The following is a 17,357-nucleotide window of genomic DNA, read 5'->3' on the forward strand; positions in this document are numbered from 1 at the left end:
AACCCACTCCCTAACAACACAAGGCCTGACGAGACTAACAGTTCTGAATGTGGTGGCTTTGGGCCTTGGATTGCAGGACAGAAATGTCTTCTGCCTCTAGTCTGCTTTGGAGGTAAACCAAATCTTGTGTACCCTATTTTCAGTGTGAGTGTGGTGGTTTTCTGCTAGTCACTATTAGAACTTAATACTTCATCGCACAGAGGCCATTTCGTGACCCACTTTAAGTTGAAGTTAAGCAGGTACCTAAGTGACCTGATTTGGGTCATTAGGTGTTTTTAAAAAGTATTACTACCATTTCTGTCTTTTTCTGGTAGTAAATTGAATTTATTTGCCACAGACGGTGACTAAATCCAATTTACTCCTGACCCCACTGGTCTTGAACATGGCCTTTCCAGAGTTTGAGCATACTCTCCAAAAAGTGTTACCAAGGCCACTTTTGCGTCTCCAAAACTCACAGTGATGGAAATTTCAGGCTGTCTTCTTCCGCTCCATCAGAGATGACATAGTCCAGAGCATCCTGACAGAAATCAGGGAAATATCCTCAAGAAATTCTACTTAACAACATTGCAAACTTTGCACCAGTGCTGCTCAAGACAGTTTCCGATGTAGCAAAGAACCACATATATAACATCTTCAAGTCTGCCAATGTCAGATGTTCTTCCAAATGAAGAACCTTCATCATTGTTTGATCCTCGCAATGAAGAACCTACTTCTGAATGTCTGCAAATCTCTAATATTTTTCTCAGATATTCAAGATACTGAACATCTTGAAAAGTTACATAAGAAAAACTGTCTAATAATAAAAGAACAATTAGAACTAGAACACATCTGAATGAATATTGAAAGCTCATATTCTGTAAATCAGGGGAAGAATTATGTATCTTAAATATCTAAACTTAAGAATCTCAAATGAATAAACAATATTTTCAGAATATCTGCAGTGTGTGTGTCAGTGCTGAACCCTCATTGACTGGGTAAAGTTTACACTGATGCAGGCTCACTGTGGTGGAGGGCTTCATACCCTACCCCCACTAGAGACTGCCTGCAAACAGGGTAAAGGTGTGTAGGAGCTGGATTGAAATTAGGCTGTCTGCAACGCTGTCTTGTGTTTTAACAAGCTGGATCAAAATAAGTAATGTTACTGCCGGTAATGTTTTGTTTCATGCTGGGTAGAAAAAGTTTAACCTCTTCAATAATTAAACTGGGTCATGTGCTAAATTGTCACTTACGACATGATGTAGACTTTATTAATCTCTCACTGGGGAAATTCCAGTTATGATTTTTTTTCTCTGTGCACATAAAGTTCAGTGGGACTGATAATACATACATACAGTAATGCTGAAGGAGCTGCTCCCAGCCTCTATGGCAGGGGTGGGCAATTCCAGGCCTCGAGGGCCGGTGTCCTGCAGGTTTTAGATCTCACCTTGGGTCAACACACCTGAATCACATGATTAGTTCGTTACCAGGCCTCTGGGGAACTTCAGGACATGTTGAGGAGCTAATTTAGCCATTTAAATCAGCTGTGTTGGTTCAAGGACACATCTAAAACCTGCAGGATACCGGCCCTTGAGGCCTGGAGTTGCCCACCCCTGCTCTACAGTTTCATGCAGTGGGTGAGCGGTACTGTCCATAATGGACATGTGCTTGGCTAACATCCCCCTCTCACTAAACTCTTCTATGGGTGTAGGGGGAAGAGCTGGCCTTCTTCACCTTCTATTAAAACTGCTTTTTGTCTCTCTCCGTGTTACCACAAACAAAAGATTGCACACGCCATCACTGTGACATGTAAGGTTCTCCACACCCCAAAGGACCTGAGCCTGGCACGACTCATCACAGACTACTTCCTGCCTCTCCAGTCTCCATGGCGAGTAAAGAAGCGGCCATGTAGCCCTTCTCTTTTGACAGGAAAGCAGTATTATCAGACACGCAGACCAGATAAAAAGTAAATGTGTAGCAGAGAGGGACAGAAAAAAAACAAAAAACAATCAGCCAAATGCTGAGAGGTGTCAGTAAACAACAACAGTATCATCATCATTATTGTTGCTCACAGTCACTTTTAGTGTGTAGTTTATTTTACATCTCTTTAATGAGTATATTATCATAGACAACAGATTTAATGTCTATGCCTGGTTAGTACATTTGCACATGCTGCGATGGTGTGTTCTGCACACAATTCATATTCCTTACCAACTGTTCCGCATTTTCACTGGCTCTGCAGGAGACACTCTTTTCTGGAGTCTGGTTTTATTCAGTGTATGTGAAGGAAAGCTTTTCAATATAGTCAAATGAGGTTAGTATGTCTCCATCAGTAAAAGTTACACCCTGTCAAAACATTTTTCAGATTTTGGTGATCATCAAAACTACAAAGAAAATGAAACTTCAGTATGTTTTGAGAAAAGGGGGAGGGTTGCCAGCTATGTTTTAAAAAAAAAAAAAAAAAAAAAAAAAAAAAAAGCTGGAATTGTCAGATATGGGCTAAATCAAGTGTGCCAGTCTATGGATGCATCCCTACTGAAACCCAAAGACTGCTACCAGACAGAACAGCAGCAGAAATAACAGACTACATGAGTATATAAGGACTATTGCGTGCAGCCATAATAACAAACTTCAGCTTCCTTTTACTATTATTGTCTTTACTCAGCAAGAAAGTTGGAAAGATTAGAAATATATCCGACTGCCTCCCAAATTGGCAGTCAGCTGGTTTGTATGAACAGGGCTTTGGGAGGATGTCCTCCAGTTAATTATGGTCTCAGTCTGTGCCAATTAAGGTGCCTTAGTTTATAAGCACATTAAATGCCAAGAACAGAGTCATTTATAAGCTTAGCAACTGGAGAAGCTGCCACTGAGTGATTGTTTGCAGAGCAGCTATCCAACTGAAAGGACAAGATCAAAGTCTATGAATCTTCAGATATTTATTTTAGACCAGTAAGATGACAAATTCAGCTCACATATATCAAAAAGTTACAGTAAATGACATCAATGACGCATGCATTACTTAATGTTACATTAGCTGTCAAATCCAGACCTCTTGGTAGCCCTCCCCTTCTGGGCTACACCCCTTTGAGGCATGGAGGTACGAAGATAACCTCTGCCTTGATTAGATTGCTTCTTCTGGGTTGGCAAGGAGTTTAAGTTGTACATCTGAATGACGAAGAAAAACCCAGAGAACGCCTGATTCTGCAGGTACTGAGGCAGCCGTTGGACACTCAGCCAGCTGGTCTGCAAGTTCTGAACCAGAGCTGAAGGCCCAGGTGAACTCTTCATTACCTCCTGAGTAAGAAACAAATTTCAACAAGTTCAATTAGATTTTATTTGTACAGAGCCACATCACAATAACAGTTGCCTCAAGGCACTTTATATTGTAAGGTAAAGGCCCTACAATAATAGAGAGAAGACCCTAACAATCAGACAACCCCCTACGAGCAAGCACTTTGGAGACATTGGGAAGTAAAAACATACATGCAGAGTGGGAGGTAGAGATACTTAGGTTAATGTTTTATATGCATTTTCTGTGCTAAACACATCAAGAACAGCTCACAGCATACCTGAACAGCTTGAATCTTGGACCCAGCTTCATGGTAAAGCCTTCTACACATTTTAGCAGTGAGTGAGCACAGTCGCTCAGGGTAATGGCCCCTGAGCATGACCACTTCAAAACCTTGCATCAAGCGAGCTTCTTCTAGAGATACAAAGAAAAGAAAGGCATCTAAATTGAACCAAATGGCAAAAATCACACAGAAAGCTAATAAATGAATTTTAGGTTACCTTCTTGTGTTGGGGGAAGCATTTGGTCCACCAGAGCCTCTGACAAGCTCAGAGCTGTGTCCAGTCCCACAGTTGTCACACCAACGACCGTCTTCAGAGGTGATCGGTTAATGCCATCATTCATCCTCCTCATCACCCAGTCAATGGTTTGATTGGCTGCAATGCTCATCCCAGCCTGAATCTCATTCATTTTGGTTTTGGCAGGGATAACAATCTGAGCAAAGAAAATTAAATCACAACATAAAATATTTTATTATTCCAGACTTTATAGACCTGTTGTGAGTTATAAGGACTTAAACGAGGAGAGGAAATGTTACCTGCTCTGTGGATGACACAATTACAGAGAATGAAGCCTCCAGCCAGTCGAGACTCTTGCAGGCAACATCATTTGCATAGGAAACTGAAACATACCCATGAATAGTGTTGGTGTTTATCCAAAAAGCAACTTTGACCTGATGGTCAATGAAAAATGTCATTTCAGTCTCATCTCTAATGTAATGCATTGTATCCTGATGCTGCAATCTGTCAGGTTAACTTGTTCAACTGCTTGTAAACAAATACCTAATCAATCAATCAATCTTTATTGATTGATTTGTTTTGCTGCCCAACATGGCAGCAAAACAAATTCAAGCATGTAGGGATGTCAGTACGATCTGCTGAAGTTCAAACCCAGCACAAAAGATGATTGAAATTACTTTGAATATGGCATGATGGTAGTGCCTGGCGGGCTGGTCTGAGTATTTCAGAAACTGCTGAACTACTGGGATTTTTCCCCACACAACAGTGAATAGAAAAAAGAAACAACTCTGGATGAAAATGCCTTGTTAATGCCACAGGAAGAGGACAGTAACGATCATCTGAAATGCACTACCTTGGACCTTGAAGCAGCTGGGCCACAGCAGTACTTAATAAAGTGGCAGTGAGTGCTGGTTAAAATTTCTCCAACTCCAAACCCGACTTTAGACAGCTCGTTGTGCGAGAAAATCCGAATAAAACTGTTTTTTAAAAAGTGTTCACAAAAACCCTTTGCATTGCAGAAGGATCTGGGTGTTTACACCATTTTTTGTACAGATTAAGGTAGTTGAAAGATGGAGAAAACCAGATGCTCTAATGTCATTTCCTACATCTTTATGGAAGAGTCCTAACAGTAGCTACTTACTCTGGGGCTCCAGTTTAACAATGACAGGTGACGCTCTGTAACAGGCTGCTCTGCCTACAGCTGTCACGCTGCTCTCCAGCACTTCACACGCAGACTTCAGGCCGGGATGCCTGGATTTTGTGCCCGTGTACAAGACCGATAGTCTGGCACAAGCCGAACGAACGACGGGCAGATTCGCCAGCCTGGCAGCTGCACTGGGTGCTTTCTGCAAAAGAGACAGAAGAGCGTTGGAAAGCCAAGTTGGTGTGAAAGCCATGGTGAAAGAAGTGTTTTCATTTCTTTCGCGTTTAAATGCCAAATGAGCATAAAAAACACTTGGAGTTTCGGTAAAAGTATAGGACTTAGGGTGTTTGATTGTACTCACCTGGTTGTTGTTTACAGTCATCTTTTGTACACTTTGAGAAAACAAGAACAAAAACAATTTAAAATGTAAATCTTTTTCGGAAACTTCACATATTCAGTGTAAAGGCTAAAATGAAATAAAGCAACCAGGGCGAAAACCCCCGCTCAAATAGTGTGGGAGAGTCAATTAGTGGCCCACCTGTTCTTAACTCTCCTTGTAATCTCGCGTGATTTCATAGCAAGAATAAGGTCACAAATTAAACGTCTGCTCACGATAGCCATACTGGCGTAAGCTCCACAATTGTGAGAATCACCCGCAGGACTTTTAATTAATGTTGTTACAGAGAATAATAATACAGACGCTTTTTTTAATGCCGCTTTTTTTCATTGATCTCCGACATTAAAGGGTGACTTTGCAATACTTCACCTGTCCGGTGGAGGACCCGAACGCTGTGAGCAGGATTTGAACCTGCGCGGGGAAACCCCATTGGATTTCGAGTCCAACGCCTTAACCACTCGGCCATCACAGCTATGTGTCAGCAAAAACGTCAACCAATTAAACAGGAAGAAGAAGAATACCACATGGGGCAGACAACGGGAGTCAGCAGTAGCCGCATGTTCATACCTAACTCTAAATATTAGCCAAAATCATATTATGGGATTCATTTATTGCTTTAATCACCTCAGGCCTGCTGTCAAAATAAGAGAGTGAAATAAAGGCCTAAATACTTACAATATTACGTAAATGTGAGAAGAATTAGGTATTTTTCTTTACTTGTGAGCTGCCACAGATTGCTTGTTTGATAATCGAGCTCTGGGAGGTTATTAGTTTTCCCAATGCGCCGCAGAATTAATGAGGGTAAACACCCAATTATGGATTAACGAGGCTTTCCGACGAGTTTGTTTCGCAGATCTGTGCAATGTGTACCTATATGCCGAAAAGCAGGCTGTAAAAAACTAAACGTTTAAACAAAGCAAATGTCGCGGCTGATTTACACCCACTGCCAGGGAAAAGCTTTATAACCGTAGCGCCTAATTATAGGGAAGGCAAGTTAATCACCGCGTGTGCTCTACGGGGACTGGTACTGTAAAGATGCTCGTATGCGCACTCAGGTCTGTGCGCGCATACCGATGAGTTGAGGACAAAAAGGCGGTTTCCGTTAGAGGACGGCCAGAGTGATGAAGAGTGATGTTTTGGCCCCCACAGAGGAGCACGCTCTGAGCCACGAGGTTCTGTCTGTAGCGCTGCTGCTGCTGTGGCTGCGGCAGACGCGTCTCCTGCACGCGACGTGCTCCGAAACAGTTTTTTTTTCAGTCCCCCCCCCCCAACTCCTAGGGAGGGAGTGTTTGTGTGTGTGTGGGGGGGGGGGGAGTATCACAGGGTTTGGGAATGGTGCCTACCCTAACGCAAAAATAAATAAATAATAATAAAATAAGATATTGGGAGACAGGAGAAGCACGTGGAGTGGGTGGTCCTCAGCACACAGCTTTCACGTGGCTTATAGAGGAGAGCTGAGCCGTCACAACAGTCAGTCCGGTGCTGCAGCAGCAGAGAGACAACATCAGCATCAGTATGACTGTGGAGATGGAGCCCGCGGAGTAAGTGCGCTCTCTGTTTGCCTTTGTTTGTGTGCACAAAAAAGTGATCGGACTGTGCCACCTGTTTGACTTTAAGAGAAAATAATAAGGTTTATTTGCTGTCATGCGCTCCATCGCTTATTAGGTGACATATCTTTGCGTCGGTGTGTGGGATCGTTGCTTATTTCCCCTTTTAAAATAAGCCGCGTAAACGGAGCCTTTAGAGTTTGTGTTCGAAACTGCGCTGTTTTTGCTGTCCTGTCTGCTGTGAAACCTCCTGTGTTATTGATACCCAGTTTAATGCGACCAGTATGGTTAATTTGACTCGTGAGGCTGCTCAAATGGTTGTAGTCGTGCTGTGTGCGTGTGTGTATGTGAGGGGGGTTCGGACTGTTTTGCAGTCAGGGGCTCCTTCCTCCACATGTGCCTGTTGATCTAAGACGATCTCCGCCCCCCTGGTAAAGGCGTGGGTGTGCTTTTTGTTGTTGTTGTTGTTGGTGGTGGTTAGTCATTCCTGTGGGGAGTGCAGGAATAGACAACTGCAGGAATGTCAAATTTTTGTGTTGCTTAAAGTGGAGTTAATTTAGTACAAAAGCACTGGCTCGTAGAATCAGTGGGTGAGGTTCGTTTAATCTGCAGGTGCCACTGGTGCACGTGAAACCATAAAAATGAACGTCCAGCAGAGAGGAAGATAAAAGGGGCACCTTGACTGTCAATTGTATAAATTTAAATTTGTAATATACTGGCATATTTATAATTAGAGTTATTTGTAGTTAGTATATTTGTTTTGTAGCTTTGTTGTATATTGTATTATTTAATTTAGTTTACTTAGTTACTGTTCTTACTGTCTTGGAGCAACTGTGACCACACAGTTTCCTCTGGGATTGATCAAATATCCTGATTCTGATTGTGGATAGGACAGCTTTATGCCCAGCAGGTGGCTCTAAAGTGGAACAAAAGTCCACATGAGACAGGCCTTTTGTGCTGCGACCTTTTCCTTTTAAGGCTGTGCCCACGTGTGGCACCATCCCAAATCAGATATTGTTGAACATTTCCCCTTTGTCTCTGTAGTGTGATCCGCCTGATAATGCAGTACCTCAAAGAGAACAACCTCTACCGGACGCTGACCACATTACAGGAGGAAACCACCGTCTCCCTCAACACAGTGGAAAGCATCGAAAGCTTTATTGCAGATATAAACAAGGGTCACTGGGACTCTGTCCTGCTGGCTATTGAATCTCTCAAGTTGCCTGACAACATACTTATTGACCTTTATGAGCAGGTAAGTCTTTGGATGTTCAGCTAATGCTTTCCTTGGCTTCATTTGTTTATTTGTAATTGATCACGTTCTCTTCAACAGGTTGTTATGGAGCTCATTGAAATGAGGGAGGTGGGCGCAGCTCGCTCGCTCCTCAGGCAAACCGACCCGATGATCATGTTGAAGCAGACCCAGCCAGAAAGGTACGGCCACCTGGAGAACCTGCTAACCTGTTCCTACTTTGACCCTCGTGAGGTAAGAAAGCAAAGTGCTCGGACAGCTGCGTCAGAGAGCGCTTCATAGGTATAGCTAACATCCTTTCAATCCCACTGCAGGCGTACCCAAAAGGAAGCAGCAAGGAGAAGCGGCGCAGAGCCATAGCTGAGGCTCTGGTGAGGGAGGTCAGCGTGGTGCCCCCCTCCCGCCTCATAGGACTCCTGGAACAAGTTGGTGTAAGTGCACTGATCGTTATCCTTCTGAAAAACCCGCTCTAATTACAGGGCAAGTAACACTTCTTAATCAATGGAGACAACACTGTGTGATAGTTTGTCAAAGATACCAAACAAATACCTCAGTTTTATGTATTTTTTTTATACAACAGCACCACTTTAATTAGGGTTTCCTGAGGGCAACAAACACTTTTCTGCAGTCCTTCCAACTTTCTGAGTGTCTTACTTGGACACAGAATTTCACTTTAAACAGACAGTTTTGGTTAAATCCCAGTAAAACATAACAGTCACTGGGCTGTTTGCTTTCCAGGTGAAATAGATCACACACACACTTTTGTGTCTTCTGATCAGGACCTTTAACAGAGTTCTTTCTGTGTGAAATACTGAAAAATGTATTAACGTTTTTATACCTCCAAATTCTGCACATTTAGTCAAAAAGTAATGTAAATTTGAAACCATTTTTTGAGAGATTTAAAGTTTAAAGGATGCAGGTAAGCTACAAAAACAACAACAAAAGAACAGTAAACCAGTCGTAAAACAAGAGCAAGACCCTCATTTGTATTTATATTTAACATTTTTTTTTCTTTTATATTTTCTTTAGCAATTTCATCCCTGACATGTTAACAAGCTCAGTTATATTCTTTAATTTGAGTGATTGACGTGGCAACATAGTGAGTTTCTCAAGACTGAGTTTCTACATTCTCAGAGACATACTGTACTGTACATCCTCCTGTGCAAGATGCTATTTTTGTTAGTGAGCTGTTACACAAGTGCTGCCAGCTACACCAAAGTTCTGAATAGCCTCCATTCACTTTAAGTTATAACTTGTCTAATCCAGGAGGCTAATAACAGTCATGTTAAAAATAAGGGAAAAAACAAGAAAGAAACTGGACTTGGACAATATTTCAAAGTGGGAAACTTGTGTTCTTGCTGCCAGAAGTTGCATTACATTATTGGACACAGCATGAAAATAAAAAAAATAATTTGGTAGTTCTTAGTATTCTTGATTTTATTGAGATTTTCACTGTTTTATTTTTTCTGCTGACTCTTTTTCACCGTCCTGCAGTCTATGAAACTACAGCAGTATACAGATCACCTCTCCCCTGATATGACCATTGATAAATCTGCCTGCAAAGAGAAATATGTGGAGAAAGAGACGTTTCCAAACCAGCTGTACCGCCACATCAAGGTCTGTAATGGCACTTGGAAAATGATTTTGTTTTCTAGCAGAGCACTCAAGTGACCAAATTTATTTTAACAACTAAATGATCCATTGGGGTGATTTATCACACTGTTACATTTTATACAGGAGAACTTTTTTATGGCTCTTTTTGTGTTTATCATTCTGACACTGTTTCCTTTATGTGCAGATACTCTAACATGTTATAATATAATTAGTGACAATTTTCAGTATTTTCTAGGCAAAAATCATGGAAGTTGATTAGGGCCACTGGAAAAAAAATACGTGAGGTCATGGCTTTTTTAAATTCTGTGGGGGGGGGATCATAATTTGGACTTTTTTCTCAGAATTCTGAAACCCCCTCTGCACCCAAATTCTGACTTTTTTAAAATCAAAATACAGACTTTCTTCTTATAATTTCAAATTGTTCTCAAAAACTGAATTCTTTTTTCAGAATACTGACTGATTTTGCCAGAAATGTGACTTTTTTCAGAATTCTAAAAGACACCAAAACTCATTACTCCTAATCATCCATTCCAAAGGAATTTTGGCATCACAGCTTCACCAGATCTTTATGCTTGGTTGGTTTAGAAGGGATGTACTACATGAAAGTGCACCTGCCTCTGCACGCAGCTGTTTATCCACACAAAGATCGCCTCTGGCAATATATTATCTGGGCAACAAGCCTACAGACATTGTCCAAATATCCCCGAAACCTACTTGTCTATTTGGCTGTTGTTAAACAACGTGTACTAACTGAATTGGATCTTTCACTGCAAAACATTACAATATACTGATTAAAAATGGAGAATTCAAATAAAATTAACACCTATAATAAAAAAAAACAGCTTCACAACAAGTGGTTGGAGAAGTAGGCAGAAAAATGAATAACAGGACACATTTGTACGATTGAATATATCATAACTGTACAAATTATTGTCCATCATTTGAAGGTTAAAGAAGAGGTTGTTATTTCCTTGGTTATTATCCCAATACATACACACAAAAACACCGCAAACTAATTACTTTGTGCACCTGAAGGCACTTCATCTAGTCTCTAGCTGTGCTCTCATCACTTCTATCCAGATGGAGCAGCCTGAGTTGCTCATCCATGCTTATTCTCTGCCCAAGGTCATTAAGTGAGAATAGTCAGCCCACACAACAGCAGGCTATTGAAAAACTTTACGTCTCCCTGGAGTCTCCTAATATTAATTAGTGCCTTATTTCCTTGTCTGAGTGTGAATCTCAGGCTGCAAATCAAACAGGAAAACATGTGTGCTGCAAGCATTAATAAGCTTTTCTGTGTGTGCAGTTTGGGCGGCGGTCACACGTGGAATGTGCCCGTTTCTCACCCGATGGAAAGTATTTAATTACGGGGTCAGTAGATGGCTTTATTGAGGTCTGGAACTTCAACAGTGGAAAAATTAGCAAGGTGAATATATTTCAAATCAGGAAACTAAAAATACTAAGATTGATTTTAAACACATCACCTCCTACATACTGTGTAATACCACATTTTCCTAATTTTGTGTTTTCATTGCTGAATGAATGAACCAGGATTTAAAATATCAGGCCCAAGACAGCTTCATGATGATGGATGATGCTGTGCTGTGCATGTGCTTCAGTCAGGATACAGATCTACTGGCTACTGGAGCTCAGAATGGCAAAATAAAGGTTGGATGGGTTCATATTTGTGTGTACTTTCCAGATAAAATAAACGATCAATAACTGTATCCATATGATTTATGAATATATTGCTGACGTCATCTATCTTTTGATTTTTCTTTTGAAATGTGTGTGTGTTGTTGGGGAAGGTGTGGAAGATCCAGAGCGGCTTGTGTATGCGTAGGTTTGAGCATGCTCACAACAAAGGCGTGGCCTGTCTGGGCTTTTCCAAAGACGGCAACCAGATCCTCAGTGCCTCCTTCGACCACACCATCAGGTTGGATTCGATGTTGTCGTGGTTTCTGTGTAGTGAACACGCTGCAGACTGCAGCTATTCCTCTTGCACAACATAATGTAGAGAATTTGTGTGTGTGTGTTTATATTTTATTACATTATTAACATAACTTACATGTAACATTGTTAAAATTATAAGTTTAAATTTGCAGGGTTAACACTGACTGTATTCACATAAGTAATATATTCACATTTAAAAATATATTTGTGGTTGATGTAAAGCCCTCCACACAAATAGCTTAAAATTGTACTAATTTAAAAATGAAATGAAAAAGAAAATCTGCTCTTATTAACAAAAAAACATTTAGAGACATATCAAAAGCAAAGAGGAAACCATTTAAATTGAGAGCCTTGTGGCAAGAGTTGCCTCATCTACTGTGGGAGGCAAGCGAGAGATCTGACTGCCCTCAGACATGATTCACAAAAGTTTTGAAGGTGCACACATGGGCGTCACTTCAGCAGGAGGAAAGCAGCGGTCTCTTTCTACATCCCACAGCTGATTAGCAAAAAACTGAAAAGTAGAATTGGCAGTTTAAATCCTTTAATGCTTTCTAAACTGTCTGCTAGAGCACATTTTGGAAATTGTGCCTACAGTGACTCTGCATTTTTCCACTTTAGCTGCAAAATCTGTGTTTGGAAATCATACTTTTCCCCCCAAAAGCCATAAAAAAACATGCTCAACTAAAAGTGCAAGATGCCAGTTGTTCACATACATTGTGCACCTGTAAATACGCAGTGCCTACAAAGCACAAAGATGTCTTCCTTTCGCTCCCACCCTCATGCACGCACTGAATCCCCATCACCGTTGTGGAGCTGAATGTTATTTCTGACTCCTGGGGGTGTGGGCTGAGCCTCTCCGCAGTGTTGGAAGCACATGTGCTGTGTGGGTGTAGCCGAGGAACCATGTGCTCAGGCACAAAGCTGCAACGTGTTCCTCTGCTTGAAATTCCACACGCGGGGTGGATTGTTTACAAATGATATATCGTCCTGCAGGACAGGAAGCGAATCAGTAGGCATTATGCGTTTTGTCACGGTTTAAGTAAATCTGCACCCAGCCACACAGAGGAGCTAAAAATAGCACATCAGCTGCTGGCACATTTCATCCGCTGTCGAGTAAAATCCCCTCTTTGAGTTGAAGAGGGGATTGTTAAAATGACTCAGCAATGCCCTTTTAATTCATTTCAGTGTCCTTTATCTCAATCAATTCCTCAACAATGTCATCTCCAGAGTCCATGAGCTGAAGTCAGGCAAGACGCTAAAGGAGTTAAATGGCCATTCATCATTCGTAAACGATGTGTTCTTCACTCAAGATGGATTTCACATCATCAGCGCCTCATCAGATGGCACTGTGAAGGTACAATTTGCATTAACAGCGTGGCGCCACATCAGAAGACTCTAGAAAGTCATTCAGATCTGTTCTGATTGGTGTCATTACACACGACAGCTGAGAAAGTGCTGAGCTACTCTAAAATCTGAGATTTTTCTCCTGTATTGTTCAGATTTGGAACACAAAATCCTGTGAGTGCATCCACACTTTTAAATGTCTGTCGAGGACATTGGATGTCCCCGTCAACAACGTGATCCCTCTCCCCCAAAATCCAGAGCACTTTGTGGTTTGTAACCACTCCAACGCTGTGGTTGTCATGAGCATGCGTGGCCAGGTGAGAGCAACTTACTCTTCTCATAGAACCTCATTTAAATCTAAAGAACGAGACTTTGCTATGCTATTATTAATGCAATTACAGCTGCATTACACAGTGTTATTATTACTGTTTCATCTACTAATTAATTTTCAATTAGTCATCAGAAAATTGTAAAAAAAATTGTATGACTAAAGGTGATGACTTATCAATAGTTGTTTGACTTACAGTACAAAAATGCTGCTCCTCTGTGGAGATGTCATAAACCTACATTTTCTCTAATGGCCAGTGTGGGGTGACTTATTCGGTCTCAGTAAACACTTTCCTAATCCGTTTATGATCTTCGTTAGCAGTTTTAAGTTTGCTTCAAATACATCTCATTTTGTAATTTGTGGTACTTTTAGCAGTAAAATATACTACAAAGCAGCAGATGATGGCTTACACACTCAATTGAAGACTTCAGAAAAGTAGTTTGCAAAAAGTGAATAACATCTCTAGTGGACAAATCCACTAGTCTATGACAGGAAATGCAAGAAAAACTCTCTAGCCTTTGTCAAAATGTAACAAAACCTGCATATTAGCTCCTTAAAATGAATGAGCAAATCTGAATTGAAGGTAAAGTTGAAGGTGATTGTTTTGTTCCCCCCAAAACAATCACCCCCATATGGTTCTTTTAACTGAAAAGACAATGCATTTTCAAAGTTACTTACAATGTATTGTTTATCTCAACCTTTTGTTGGTGTTTTAGATTCACACTTGAATATATTTGTGGAAGCTTAACATCTCTCTCTCTCATCTCCTCAGACTGTGAAGACCTTCAGTTCAGACAGAAAAGGAGCAGACTTTGTGTGTTGCACCCTGTCACCCCGCGGGGAGTGGATTTACTGTGTGGGGGAGGACTTAGTGCTCTACTGCTTCAGCTATACAACAGGAAGGCTGGAGAAAACGCTGACTGTAAGTGCTGCTGCTAATATTCACTTATTATTAAAACTGTTTTGCATCTATTAAAATTTGGGCTGCTAGTGTTTTTCGTCTACACTCTAATAAGCTTCTATGTTAGGTTACAAAAAAGTAGATTTGGCAGCTTGAAACTTTTATTTACTTACTGTCCAAAACATGCTGTGTAGAAAATGAGCTTTACTGCATACTGTCAGCTAGGGCTGGGCCATATCATACCTTTCACGGTAATACCGGTATAATGTTGGGCAACAATAAGAAAATGAAATATCGCCATAGAATATGGGTAAAACGCGCATGCGCAGTGCCTTTGTTTTCATACGCACATGGCGGAAAAAGCATGGTGGCGACGGAGAATGAGAAGGGTGAAAGCAGAACATTGAATGAAAAGGATGAATCAGAATTGGTTTGTAAAAATGCTGCAACTTCAGTGGTGTGGAACTGGTTTGGCTTTCGTCCGTCAGATACACAACAAAGCACTATTTTTGGTAGAGCATGCTAGCGGGCCGTCGTTATTACCGTGTTTTTGGAAAATACGGCACACTTAAAATCAATCCTTTGATTTTTCTGAAAATCGACAGTGCCCCTTATAATCCCGTGTGCCTTATGTATGAACTCTGGTTGTGTTTACTGACCTCGAAACGATTTTATGTCGTACACGGTGCTCGAAAATCTGTCAAATGTTTCAGTACGACTTTGCTAAGCTACGAAGCCGCACCGCTTGATGGATTGTCGGTGCATTATGGCTATCGTAGGCAGGAGCCTCGCGGAGTGATACGTACTGTGCTTCAACATAATATTACCGTATTGTGTTTGTATAACCTCTTTTTAAGTTTTGTGGATATTATACATGGTTATGCTGAGGATATGTCGGCCAATTTCCACTGGAAATGCCTTTTGGTTAAACTGTCAGCAAGGATTTTGCACTGTTACATTTTTATATAACTTTAATGCACATATAAAACAGCTGCTTGTTTAAATGAAAATACATTGATGGTGGCTCAGTTATATCGTTATCGCAAATTTTCAAATGTATATCGTGATAAATATTTTTGGTCATATCGCCCTGCTCTACTGTCAGCTGTTGGTCTCAACCAGTTATCACTGTTATTTCAGTGTTTCTACTGTGACCTCCTAAAACTGTTTGTCACCGTAAAATATAGCTGCACATCTTTGCCAGTGCATCTTGTTGCAAGTTGTTAACAATTATTTTTTGCCTTTCTTGAGGTGTTACAAGCATTCAGCTCTGTTGCATATTACTTACTCTTCTTACTGCACATTTAGAGAAATGGATTTTCACAACTAGTCTAAGGTGAATGCTGGCCAGATGTAATAATGCTGGCTAAACTTTAAAGGTGTTCCTAGGCAATCCACTAGAGGAAAAAACCCATTACACATCCATATCAATCACAGTCTAAACACACAATCTTACCTTAATACACAAAATCTCTGTTAGTTTCCAACCAGGCCTGGCACACTGATGTCTAGAAATCACCTAGTAATGTGTAAAATTGCCCATCTGTAGCATCAAAGTGACATTATATTACTGTAAATGATTTCCACGATCTTCGCAGCAGTTTTTTTTAAGTGTTGTTATTGTTTAGCTATGTCACTGCTGCTGAGTAACAATAACAGGGTAAGGGGTGGGTGGGAGCAACTGATGGGTGATGGAGAATGTGTGCTGATCTGTCATCCCTGCACTCACAGGTTCACGAGAAAGACGTAATTGGCATCACTCACCACCCACATGAGAATCTGATTGCCACGTACAGTGAAGACGGTCTGCTGAGGCTATGGAAGCCTTAAAGTGTCACCTGCATTATATTGTGGAGGACCTACACAACTGTTGACATGGTGTATTAAAATCTATTTGTGCCATAAAAATGCTTTGAAAAAACAATCAATGAATATGAAAAACCACCTTTAAATTATAAATAAATTTACCAATCAAAGTTTTTCCCCCCACTTTAAAGGATTCTGTATGTTGGTTTCTTTTTTTTTAATTCCTTGTGAAAAATTTAAGGTAAGAATGCCAATATTCAGATTTTCTTTAACTCAGCAAATTCTCAACAAAAAAAAAAATCTAAAGTAGCTGCACTTTAAACATGTTTTTTCCTTCCATATTTTGATTTTGAGTAATTTATTTGTAATTCATTAGCATTTGCAACGCTGTTTAGGTCCTCCATAACTTACACCTTCTTCCTCATGAATCCAACTTCACCAGTTTGAATCCCCATTTTCATCTCTTCTGTCTTTATTAGACATGAAAATGCATGATGGTGAACTGTTGTGAAAATAGTTATAATAGAAATCGCCTCTTGTTTGGGCATAAACAAACAATATCAGGTATATGATTGATTTGCTTTGGTTTATAATAATGGTTTTTTATTCTTAATTTTTAGATTTTATCCAAATAACGATTCTGATGTCATGATTTATTTGTTCTCTGCGTTCCCTGCATGCTACCTCAGTGCACTGCCTACATGTGTCTCTACAGTAATTTTTGTAGTCCTTTAAAATATGCATGATGACTGATAACCCTGTACAGAGCTCCAGTGACACATTCTGTATCCTGTGCGTAAACAACAAATGTATTTTACACATTTATTGTCCTGTGTCTGATGTTCCTGTGCATAGATAGGGTAAATGTACCTGCAACAGACTTCCTCTAGCGGTAACTGTTCGTACTACCTGGTACTGTCGTCATTTATCACTGCGAGATATTGTTTAGCAACTGAATTATTTATTTTTGGTATATTCATTATGCTGTACATAACATCTCCAACCACATGACAAATGATAATAAAATTAAAAACCTGGTGTTTGTGTTATTTCATAATAATACGCTTTAGTGCTAGATTTGTTCCCAACGTGGCAATTTATCCAAGTACTGTATCTGCAGCATTTTTTTTTTTTTAAAGGACAGTCAATTTGAATCTTTTGTTGCTCGGCACTAACAAGTTTCCAGATGTGGAAGAATTAATAAAACTGGAAGTAACAGGATTGGTTGTTGAACCCGATGGGTTTGTAAGTTGTATTACAAAGTATGAACTATTATATCTTCCTAAGC

At 40.4% G+C, this 17,357-nt stretch overlaps 2 protein-coding genes and 1 non-coding gene across 4 annotated transcripts; 1 reads left to right on the forward strand and 2 right to left on the reverse strand.

Moving 5' to 3' along the window:
- Positions 1–2,895: 2,895 nt before the first annotated feature.
- On the reverse strand, positions 2,896–5,431 carry LOC120728892 (perilipin-2-like). 2 transcript variants are annotated; one of them, XM_040024152.1, is made up of 6 exons: positions 5,289–5,431; positions 4,925–5,129; positions 4,083–4,165; positions 3,766–3,979; positions 3,546–3,679; positions 2,896–3,270 (listed from the first exon to the last, which is right to left on the reverse strand). In XM_040024152.1, the coding sequence occupies exons 1-6, from the start codon at positions 5,307–5,309 to the stop codon at positions 3,007–3,009; spliced, it is 921 nt and encodes a 306-aa protein (XP_039880086.1). In that variant the 5' UTR covers positions 5,310–5,431; the 3' UTR covers positions 2,896–3,006. The 2 variants fall into 2 exon arrangements, with proteins under 2 accessions (XP_039880086.1, XP_039880087.1); XM_040024153.1 differs by lacking the exon at positions 3,546–3,679 and having other exon boundaries at positions 3,006–3,270.
- Positions 5,432–5,714: 283 nt separating this feature from the next.
- trnas-cga lies at positions 5,715–5,796 on the reverse strand. The gene has a single exon. It is a non-coding gene; the product is annotated as a tRNA-Ser (tRNA).
- An 856-nt stretch (positions 5,797–6,652) lies between these two features.
- Positions 6,653–17,126, forward strand: LOC120728893 (WD40 repeat-containing protein SMU1-like). Its single transcript, XM_040024154.1, has 12 exons — positions 6,653–6,865; positions 7,916–8,126; positions 8,205–8,357; positions 8,438–8,554; positions 9,618–9,740; positions 11,044–11,163; positions 11,289–11,405; positions 11,546–11,673; positions 12,918–13,044; positions 13,190–13,351; positions 14,135–14,284; positions 15,995–17,126. The coding sequence occupies exons 1-12, from the start codon at positions 6,840–6,842 to the stop codon at positions 16,091–16,093; spliced, it is 1,533 nt and encodes a 510-aa protein (XP_039880088.1). The 5' UTR covers positions 6,653–6,839; the 3' UTR covers positions 16,094–17,126.
- The last annotated feature ends 231 nt before the right edge of the window (positions 17,127–17,357 follow it).

This window comes from Simochromis diagramma, unplaced genomic scaffold (genome assembly GCF_900408965.1).
Source record: "Simochromis diagramma unplaced genomic scaffold, fSimDia1.1 OVJJ01000302.1, whole genome shotgun sequence".
Lineage (NCBI taxonomy): Eukaryota > Metazoa > Chordata > Actinopteri > Cichliformes > Cichlidae > Simochromis > Simochromis diagramma.

What these genes read in the sequence shown, in the direction of transcription:
- LOC120728892 (XM_040024152.1), bottom strand. Translation starts at nt 5,309, where the DNA reads ATGACTGTAAACAACAACCAG. An exon ending in TGACTGTAAACAACAACCAG is followed by an intron (nt 5,130 to 5,288) that starts GTGAGTACAATC and finishes TCTCTTTTGCAG; the next exon opens with AAAGCACCCAGTGCAGCTGC. An exon ending in GCTTCCCCCAACACAAGAAG is followed by an intron (nt 3,680 to 3,765) that starts GTAACCTAAAAT and finishes TTGTATCTCTAG; the next exon opens with AAGAAGCTCGCTTGATGCAA.
- LOC120728893 (XM_040024154.1), top strand. Translation starts at nt 6,840, where the DNA reads ATGACTGTGGAGATGGAGCCCGCGGA. An exon ending in TCATGAGCATGCGTGGCCAG is followed by an intron (nt 13,352 to 14,134) that starts GTGAGAGCAACT and finishes TCATCTCCTCAG; the next exon opens with ACTGTGAAGACCTTCAGTTC. An exon ending in GGCTGGAGAAAACGCTGACT is followed by an intron (nt 14,285 to 15,994) that starts GTAAGTGCTGCT and finishes CTGCACTCACAG; the next exon opens with GTTCACGAGAAAGACGTAAT.